Source organism: Corticium candelabrum, chromosome 12 (assembly GCF_963422355.1).
Source record: "Corticium candelabrum chromosome 12, ooCorCand1.1, whole genome shotgun sequence".
Lineage (NCBI taxonomy): Eukaryota > Metazoa > Porifera > Homoscleromorpha > Homosclerophorida > Plakinidae > Corticium > Corticium candelabrum.
This window is the reverse complement of record NC_085096.1, coordinates 277501-287500: the sequence shown is the minus strand read 5'-3', so window position 1 is coordinate 287500 and position 10000 is coordinate 277501. Positions and strand designations below refer to the sequence as shown.

General features: G+C 40.3%; 1 protein-coding gene and 1 long non-coding RNA gene across 4 annotated transcripts in view; both read right to left on the bottom strand.

Moving 5' to 3' along the window:
• Positions 1 to 2120, bottom strand: part of LOC134188059 (uncharacterized) — a 5250-nt gene extending 3130 nt beyond the window's left edge. The window contains exons 1-6 of one of the 3 annotated variants that reach the window (XR_009971248.1): positions 2044 to 2120; positions 1842 to 1938; positions 1717 to 1771; positions 787 to 894; positions 121 to 320; positions 1 to 54 (exon numbers count right to left, since the gene is read on the bottom strand). The exon at positions 1 to 54 is cut by the window's left edge and continues 30 nt beyond it. This is a non-coding gene — a long non-coding RNA (uncharacterized LOC134188059). Of the gene's footprint in view, positions 55 to 120; positions 321 to 747; positions 895 to 1004; positions 1266 to 1716; positions 1772 to 1841; positions 1944 to 2043 lie in introns of those variants that run through there. The other 2 variants (XR_009971250.1, XR_009971249.1) reach the window with 2 other exon arrangements.
• Positions 2121 to 5486: 3366 nt separating this feature from the next.
• LOC134188245 (uncharacterized) overlaps positions 5487 to 10000 on the bottom strand; it is a 6397-nt gene continuing 1883 nt past the window's right edge. Inside the window, exons 4-7 of the mRNA XM_062656441.1 lie at positions 6921 to 9991; positions 6807 to 6864; positions 6421 to 6741; positions 5487 to 6255 (exon numbers count right to left, since the gene is read on the bottom strand). Coding sequence (XP_062512425.1) covers positions 5939 to 6255; positions 6421 to 6741; positions 6807 to 6864; positions 6921 to 9991 — 3767 coding nt within the window. The 3' untranslated portion in view covers positions 5487 to 5938. The remainder of the gene's footprint in view (positions 6256 to 6420; positions 6742 to 6806; positions 6865 to 6920; positions 9992 to 10000) is intronic.

The following is a 10000-nucleotide window of genomic DNA, read 5'->3' as shown; positions in this document are numbered from 1 at the left end:
CTCCAAATTCACAATCCTTATCGTCTTGTTCTTCTCCAAATGATTCGCCAAAACCTCCACACACAAACACAGACACACTCAATCACACACCAACACAACATTTCAATTGGCAGCATTTACTCTTGCGTCGTTATCATCCATCTGGGTGTTTGCTAAAAGAAGTTTCTTGATGTGTGTGTTGAATGGTAGAGATCGTACTAATTGCTGTCGTGTCTCGCTGTCCAATCGACGATGGTTGACATTGAGTTCAGTGAGGGTCGAATCGTTGTCTTGGATTCTCTCTAGAATGTCATCAACTGATTCCTCTTCTTCTCCATTAGCTGGAAAGCATAATTAGTTTGACAATTTATTGTAAAGAAGAGAGGAAAACTACTTGTAGTCTGACTGTCTGTTTGTCCATCTGTCCTGTCTGTCTGTCAGTCTGTCTGTCTGTCTGTCTGTCTGTCCGTCCGTCCGTCTGTCCGCCTGTCTGTCTGTTTGTCCATCTGTCTGTCTGTCTGTTTGTCTGTCTACTTAACTGTCTGTCCATCTGTCCATCTGTCTGTCTGTCCATCTGTCCGTCCGTCTGTCTGTTTGTCCATCTGTCTGTCTGTCTGTCCATCTGTCTCGATCTCTGTCTGTCTGTCTGTCCATCCATCCGTCTGTCTGTCCGTCTGTCTGTCTATCCGTCTGTCTGCCCGTCTGTCTATCTGTATCCGTGTCTGTCTGTTGGTCTATCATTTTGACATATACAGTACAACAACTCACACAGTCCATCACTAAACCAATTTACAATAGAAATGCCACCTCCTGCAGTGTACGAGTACGTAACTACTGCACGTGAAGATCCAGATCTTCATTTGCTCGTCGAGCTCGTTCCAGTGGAAACAGGAATACTGTCAGTGTCCGGCACCTCTAACAAAGCAACAAGAAAAATTAGAAATGCACACACAACTAACCTCTGAACTCATACAAATGACTAACAAACTAGTCCAAACATTCACATAATTCAGGGGTGTTCTTACCGGGGCAACAAAGCCAAACTTGGCTCCAGATGCGAATCCGTTGGCTCCAGAAGGCTCCAAGTTAACAGTGAAAATAAAAATTTAATGTGTCTAGTCTCTGTCAATGCCATATGCATCTCAGAGTCTAGACTCTGGATCCAGCCAGTAGGAAAATTATGCTATCAATGATCTGTCTATATACAAGGCTACACGGAAGACGACGGTTGAGGGTACCATTGCAGCACGTGTATACAGTATGCTAGTTGTGAGCAGAGCTGACACTCTAGTAGTGCGCAGCAAGTCTCTGGGTGTCCAAGGACTTTGACTCCAGCAGACCCGTGTATATATATATATATATATAATATTATATATATATATATATATATATATATATATATATATATATATATATATATATATATATATATATATATATATATGTATATGTATATATATATATATATATGTATATGTATATATATATATATATATATATATATATATATATATATATATATATATATATATATATATATATATATATATATATACACGGCTCTGGACTACAGGCGTACGTGTACAGGGCAGCAACACGGTGGGAGCGTGTCACACATGGCGCCAACGAGCAAATATCTGACTTTCCATGCCAGGCAGCCCAGTGTAGAGCTGTTCTTCTCGGCCACCATCTATCCACATCATTCACGTTCCCTCCTTGTTCTACCAGTCGTCGAACCTTAATTCTTCCGTCTTTCTTACTCGCAGCTTCAGAGACATTTTCTTGCAGTTCACTAGCAACACGATCACACAACACAATCACATATTTATCGACATCTCTCAAACATTTCACTAAAACCATACATGTCGTGACACAACTTCTGACACAACTTCCACACCACCACCATCAGAACACCCACTAGTAGGTAGTAAACTACACCGTCTACCAGTGGGTTTAATTCTAATTTACAGACGGAAAGCATGAAACGAGTGTCTTACGCTATACTTTCAAGACAACGACTAAAAACAAGAAACACAGAGGCTCTAGAGGCGCAAGTGGACTCACCCCTCGAGGGTCTCGTTACACGTGACGTTCAAATAATGACGTCATAATTTGATTTGGTCATTGCCGGATGTTAAAGTTTAACTTCCGGGAATTCGACGTGAAGCTTTACAGCTGAAGCAGACGTAAGTTAACGCTGAAGCGAGGTGTATAGAAGCGCTGGTCGACGTAGCAGACCACACGCAATCATCATCACTGCACGACAAGCTTGTCATCGCGCATGCGGGAAAGACAAATCAAACGAGCAGGTGCATCTGTGGAGGAGCTGCCTTGCAGGGAAAGACGTACGTACTTACACATCTGGAAATTACAGACAGATGGACAGACAAATAGACAAACAGATGGACAGACAAATAGACAGACAAATGGACAGACAAGTAGACAGACAGCTGGACAGACAAATAGACAGACAAATAGACAAACAGATGGACAGACAAATAGACAAGCAGATGGACAGACAAATAGACAAACAGATGGACAGACAAGTAGACAAACAGATAAATAGACAAATAGACAGACAGATGGAGAGACAAATAGACAAACAGATGGACAGACAAGTAGACAAACAGATGGACAAACAGGTAGACAAACAGATGGACAGACAAGTAGACAAACAGATGGACAGACAAATAGACAAACAGATGGACAGACAAGTAGACAAACAGATAAACAGACAAATAGACAGACAGATGGACAAACAGATGGACAGACAAATAGACAAACAGATGGACAGACAAGTAGACAAACAGATGGACAAACAGGTAGACAAACAGATGGACAGACAAGTAGACAAACAGATGGACAGACAAATAGACAGACAGATAGACAGACAAATAGACAGACAGATGGACATGCAGACACTTGATGAAACAAATAGACAAGCAGCTAGATGGACATTAATTTAACTATAGAAATGGCAGATGGATAAATCTATAGATAGAAGACAGACAAACAAATGGAGATGGACAGACAAGTAGAAAGACATATCAGCATGCATATGAACACTACAGACATGGAGACATACACATAGACAAATCAATAAACAGGCAGATAAACCGACAGATGGACGCGGAGTTAGGGAAGATGAATAGATCTGCATTGAGCATGCAGGTACGTACACATGCAAGAATGATACCAGAAAGATAACACTGTAGGTATATACTAAACAGGTGGTATGTGAGAGTGACATGATTATAGTATGTATCCATAGTGTAATGGGTACACGCACGTAGAACAAAATGCCAACCTACACCACCAGATCAACGATGAATTGACAGATAGGCAGACCGGATCCAGTGTTTTTAACAAGAGACAGACAGACAGGAAAGAAAGAACAATAATTGTAGGGCACACAGACATACATAGACACAGAGTGCATGGTTGCATTTTAAGGTTTTATAAATATTGAGAACACAAGGTATTGGGTTGGGAGACGAGCATGAGGCTATATTTATATACAGATGAGTTGATGTGGTTAGTCAATAGACAAGCAAATGAGGCAGATAATCAGAAAACATACAAGTACCTCAGTTAAGTGGACAGACACATACATACAGGTAGACAGATTGGTGTGTATCCAGAAAGACAAACAAATAGACAAACAGACAGACAAACAGACAGACAAACAAAACAGCCAGACAGGCAAACAGACAGACAGCTGAATGCATTATCTACATTTCTCTAGTTCTTTTTTCTTTGTAGTATTTTGTGCAGCATAAGTTTTTGCTCTATTGTTTCTGTCAGTATTGTGGGTCAAGCGTTTGGTGAGGGACTCTCTTGTCACATAAAACTGGGAGACAATATCACCTGAGAGATATCACGTACGTACGTGTGTGTGTGTGTGTGTGTGTGTGTGTGTGTGTGTGCGTGCGCACGTGCATGTGTGTGTCTGTCTGTCCATCCGTGTGTTTGTGCATGTGTGTGTGTGTGTGTGTGTGTGTGTGTGTGTGTGTCTGTTTGTCTGTCTGTCTGTCTGTCTGTGTGTTTCTCTGTCTGTCCGTGTGTGTGTGTGTGTGTGTGTGTGTGTGTGTGTGTGTGTGTGTGTGTGTGTGTGTGTTTATCTGTCCGTCCTTTTATCTCCTTGTCTATGTGCTTGTCCAACTTGTTTGTTCAGGTGTCTATTTACTGGTTTTTTGGAACAACTATTTAAATCATTGTTTTCTTATATCCACATGTCATGATGTCTGCATGCATGGCTGTACTTGCACATTGTCATTGTAACTTCTCTCTCTTCTCTCCTAAAAATCAATATTTCTACTGCATCTCAGGATGGCATGTAGAAGATGGCAATCCTGAGGGTCTTCAACCCGACTGTCTCGTCTCACTGACGGCCCCTAAAGAATGTGCTCGTCACTTCCAAGGTCGTTTTCACTTTTTGGGAGGATGCTTCGTTCCTCCTGGAATACAAGCAAAGTACCATCTTAGTCTACCTCCTTATCCCTCTGTTGAACAATGTGTTGAACTTCCAAGAACTTGGGAAGACAGACTGTTGATTGGAGTTGATTTGATGTATTGAATAGTTGAGTACATGAATGATTGATATTGCCTGGACTGTACATGTATACAGAGGTACAGTGTGTTCTAAATTGAAGTAAAAATCCTCGTTTCATTGCTTTCTTAAATGTTTGGTGTACATACTGTGATGTATACGTGTAAACGGTGTTTACTAGGAGGTCGATCACTGCACTGTACATCATAGCCACTGCACACACTGTGGACACTTAAATCGTTAACATTGTCTCATGCCAGACCCTCTGCCATTGTTGTGTCCCGTTCTCTTGGTAAATTGAGCAATTCATAAGGTTTTGGTCGATCAACATGGCAGATGATCAACAATGATCGTCTGCCATTATGAGTCGTGAAGAGTTCAGCTGACAATGTAGATTATATATAGCAAATAAAAATATAAAAAATATTTCATAATGTTTGTCTAAAAACCTCTACAACTACTACACAAAACATCCTTCATACAGTATAAGCACAAAATCTTGCTAAACCGAAATATGAACAAATTCATTCTAATACAACTACATACATACTAAATGAGCATGTAAACTCTACATTCATCAGTCCCTCCTGTCACTTGCTTTTTTTTTACTTTCACTGTCAGAGCTACACCTGTGCACTACATTCTCTACAAAAACGTCGTTCACCTGTTTCCTTTGTCCTCTCTTAATCAATGCTTCGATCAACAATCGACGGTGTGCATTATTATCAAGGTTACTATGCCAACTCTCCAACATGGCGTGAGCTTGAAGAAGAGGAGAAGTCTGCTGACGTTTTATGGTTATGGTTAACAAGTTAGTTCTGTGAGTTAAGCTTTAAATATCTATTTGCAATGCAAATTGATTAATTAATTAATTAACTGACTAACAGTGAGTCAAATTCAATACATTTATTGATGGAGTCCCGTATGTGTAATGGCGGCATTGCTACCGGTATGTGGTAATTCAATGATGATGTCAATTTTCTATTCTGAGATAATACAAGATTTCAATGAGTATGTACAATCATGTCCATCTAATGACAGACGGTCTAACGCAATCTATATATGTGCCACTCAAACACTAACAGCAATAGTCTAGTTACACTTGACTAGATGATAAGTCTAGCATATTAAATACATTACTGCAACTAGCAGCCTCACGAACGTTCCCTATTATAAGACATATGTACAGTTCACTAGATCATCTAGTGCCTTGAATGTTGCTGCTCGTACTGATCAAGACTTGCGTCCATCATACTTATGCTCTGAACAGCAAATCCAAAGTAAAGTCATTTCAATGTTTATGCAACTGTTGTTGATACTAAATGATGAAAGGCAAATCCGTCATTACAGAATGATGTTTACACAATGTATGTGTATGTATATCCTACCCTCCCACTTGTTTTGCACCATTCACTGCTGTGCTACCACCTTCCCCACAACATCTTCTCCAAATACTTCATTTGCCTGAACTCTCAGTCTCAAGTCCAGTAATGCTTTGATTAGTGAATAACGTTGAGCGTTGACACCAAGTTGATTTTTCCAGATCTCCAACATGGTTTTAGCTTGAACCAATAGAGAACCAGGTTGCTCACGTTCTATTGCACTGATTTCTCCTGTAACTGTGAAAAGGTCTGGAGCTAAAGTTAATGCAACGTCTTTCCAACATGCTTTTATGCATTTAGCAAGACGACTTAACTCTTCTGGTTTCACCTCGTCAGCATTACAACCTGTAAACATATTCAAAATACAACATTTATAAAATTAACTGTGATGGACAGACACATCAAGGTTAATTAGTCAAATACGATTTCTAATGCATTCATGAATTATTTCGATTTTGGGTCTCAGTATATTTAGACATATTTCTTTTAGTCATAATACAGGACAGATACCTTGTTGTAGTATAGCTCCATGTTTCTCTAGCACACGAGCAACATCATTTCTGTATATTGCATTGAGAGCCTTCATTAGCCGTCCTATTGTAGCTTCACTGGGAGGTTTCATCCTGCACCACTGCTTCAGTAGAAAACAAGTAGGGCCCTCACTCCTCTTCCTCACTACGTCTTCATTAAGAGGTCTGTTTAACAGCTCAGACCATAACCTCCTCCAGTTGTCTCTTAAATCATCATCTTTATCTAAAAGTTTAGACACTTCTAGCAAGCAACTTGCAGTTTGTTCATCAAGGAGAGATTCCACTGGTGTATCATAGCTTACTACAATGTGAAGAAACATTCATTACAACACGAACCTAATAATATAAGCAAGACAATGAATATACTACTGTTATGCCGTGATAGTTGAGAGGAAGCATAGAATGATAACATCGTTTCACTTTCCTAACAAAAGCACAAGTCCAGATAGATAAAAACCTTACAATACAAAATCTACTCACAGTGAGCTCATGTTGTGGATACCAGAGAGAAAGTCTGAGAGGAGGTTGAACTTCTCGTTTCATCACACTGCTGTAGAGCTGAAAACGAGAATGTTGATATCCATCCAACGAGATAAACTCAATGTTAGAAGTGGATGTAGACACATCACATTCAAATCCCAACTGCAACTTCAATCCCGGCATTCCTTGCTGTTTTGCCTTGTCAACAACATCAACAATCCACTCACGAATAGCAACACACACCTTGGCATTGAGAGGAGCGTGTGTCTCTGACAACACAGTCATTTGAAAGTTGTATCTGTTGAGAGAAAATTCCAGTCGATGACCAGGATAGATGTGAAAGTAGCCCACATTGTGATAAATAACTGCCAAGCGACGAAAACGTTTACACAGAAGAGTCAGTACTCTGTAGAATAATGGCTGAGGAATGCGAATGGGAGCAGATGACAAGATGAGAGGCAATGACTTCAGCTCATCATTCATCTTATCTGATTCAAGACCAACTGCATGCTCCAGAAGACAAGGAATGAAGCAAGCCTTACTCTCAAACACGTCTCGCTTGACTTCACAATGTGATTCACTTCCTCCTTCCAGACTAAGAAAATCCTTGCAATCACTTGCTGTCTTCAGATTATCTTCTTCCAAAACAGAATACTCACACAGCAAATCATAGTGCCTCATCAGTGACAAGATGAGACGTTGAGCAGAACCGGCATCTGATAAAAGATGTCTCACAAGAGACATTGTCATTATGCCTTTCTCTTTGCTGCGTTTTACATCATTCCATAACATGGGAGGAACATCACCTTCCATGTATATCGTGATCACTTTCTGCAGCTGTGATACAAACCATTCCACATCTAACACGACTTCTTCATCACCTCCACTCTTCAATGCCATGGGATGATACATCAACACTGCACGACTACTCAAATACTGCAGCAACACCAACAGCTCTTCTCGACTTTTGATTCCAGCAGCATTCATGGCAAGCTGCAGTAATTCATCAACAGTTGTCGTCTTCTTTGTTGGATAAGAGACTTTCACTTCTCGTACCTTCTGCTCATACTTGAGCCATTTGATCGGCAATCTGTGATGTTGAGCCACCTTGTGAGCCACCTCCTCTGTCTTCTGACGAAGTAATTTCACTTGTGGATCTACAAATCCACTGTCTGGATCTGTCACTGTGTTATCCACATAGAAACACATTACATCTTTAGATGCCCAGATGATATGCTCTGCCAGCACTGTGCCTTCCAGTTTCTTCCTTATGAATGCATCCTGTTTCTCCATCATCCCTGGTTGCTCCTTTAGCTCATCAGCATGCGTTCCTACTAGAAACATGGCAGGTGATCTGATTCCTACTTTCTCAAATATCATGATACGACGTGACTGATCACCTTCCATGATATGAACACCTGATACCCACTCTTCCAATCGATCAAAGTTTGTTTCGTTATCAAACAAAGGAATGTGGATAATTTGTCCATCTTCTGAGCGAAACTGACATGGAGTCTTGCCATCCATTGGTAGAGAAGCATTAAACACGATGTACATAAAACCAGCTTTTGACATGATCAAATGATGTGTGACATAGAACACATTCTGACCAGCATAGTCCAACACAGTAAGCATGATTTCTTTCTTAGCTTTCTGACGAGAGCTTGGGTCTCTCAAACTCTTAGAAACCCTTTCTTGAATGTGTCGAGGTAAAGTAGTTGTGTTCTCAGTTGAAGATTCATCAACATTGAGAGGCAATGTCTCTTCAGATTGTGAAGATGAAGCTTTTGTTTGCTTCTTTCTATTAACTTTTGTTCCTTCCTGCTGCTGCTGCTGCTGTTGTTGTTGTTGCATGTCTTGATTGTCAGATGACAGCACATCAGTATTCCTTATGACTGATTGCATCGTCTTTTTTTTTATTTCGGGCTGCGAAAAGTTTTGACACTTAGAACCATCACTCATTTTGATGCCTTCAAATTCAATTGCCTTTCTTTTACGTTTCTTTAGTCTTTGTTTTTTAGGCTGCTGTTCTTGTTCTTGTTGACTGCTTGGTAAACGGCTACCAAAATTTGTGACAATAGAGTTACTGTCTCGTTCATCTTCAACTGACTTATCTACATCCATTGAATCTTTTTCAAGCTGCTCATGTGATGTGGAACATGCTGAGACAACTTGCATGTTTGTACCACTTGGTGATTGCCATTCTGTAGCTGTGTTGGGAGGAAAGACGTTAGAATCTTTGCATGTTGACAAATTTAATGGCGTCTGCAGTGACTGCTGCATATCTGATGCAGCCGACTGAGGAGGTTCAGAAACTGCTGAAATTGTTTGCTGTGTCTCCGACAACAATGATGAGACATCATCAGACCTCTCACTAGTAGCTGTAGCAACACTCAACATAGGATTCATAACAGGAGAATGTATGGGTGACATCTGGAATGAATCAACCCTATGATACAGTAAAGATTCAATGTCATCTACAGACATAACAGGGAAAGATTGTAAATCCAAATCCTGTGTCAAAGATTCGATTGCATTCATAATAGGAGAAGGAATGGGTGACTGCTGCACAAAATCAACTTGTGATTCCTGACTTTTGGCAACCTCAATATCATCAGTAAAGGGAACAGAGACTGCTTGTATGTTTAAGTCTTGCTTTGATGATTTGCTTGCAACACGACTGAGTTTCTGTCTCTTTGGTCGTTGACCTTCTTTTGACTTAAAATATTGATCTTTCACTTGTGGTGTGTCGAGTGTATCTGCCATATTGATCACAACATTCTTCTCATATATTTCTGTGTAGTCAGCACTTGTGAGAGGCTTGGTCCAGTCACATGCTTCCTTCACAATAATCTGACACTTTGGATCAAACACCACTCCTCTTGTGCTCGGCTCATCACGATTGAACTTCTGCAGAGTGAGAGATTTTGTTAAGCTCGTCTTACCGGCACCATCACGGCCGACAACATCAACACGTAAAAACACATCCACTGCTGATCCCTCATCACAACTTGACAGATAGATACGCAATGCTGTCTCTCCTTGAGACACAATCTCTTCAGGAAATGTTTCTATAAATA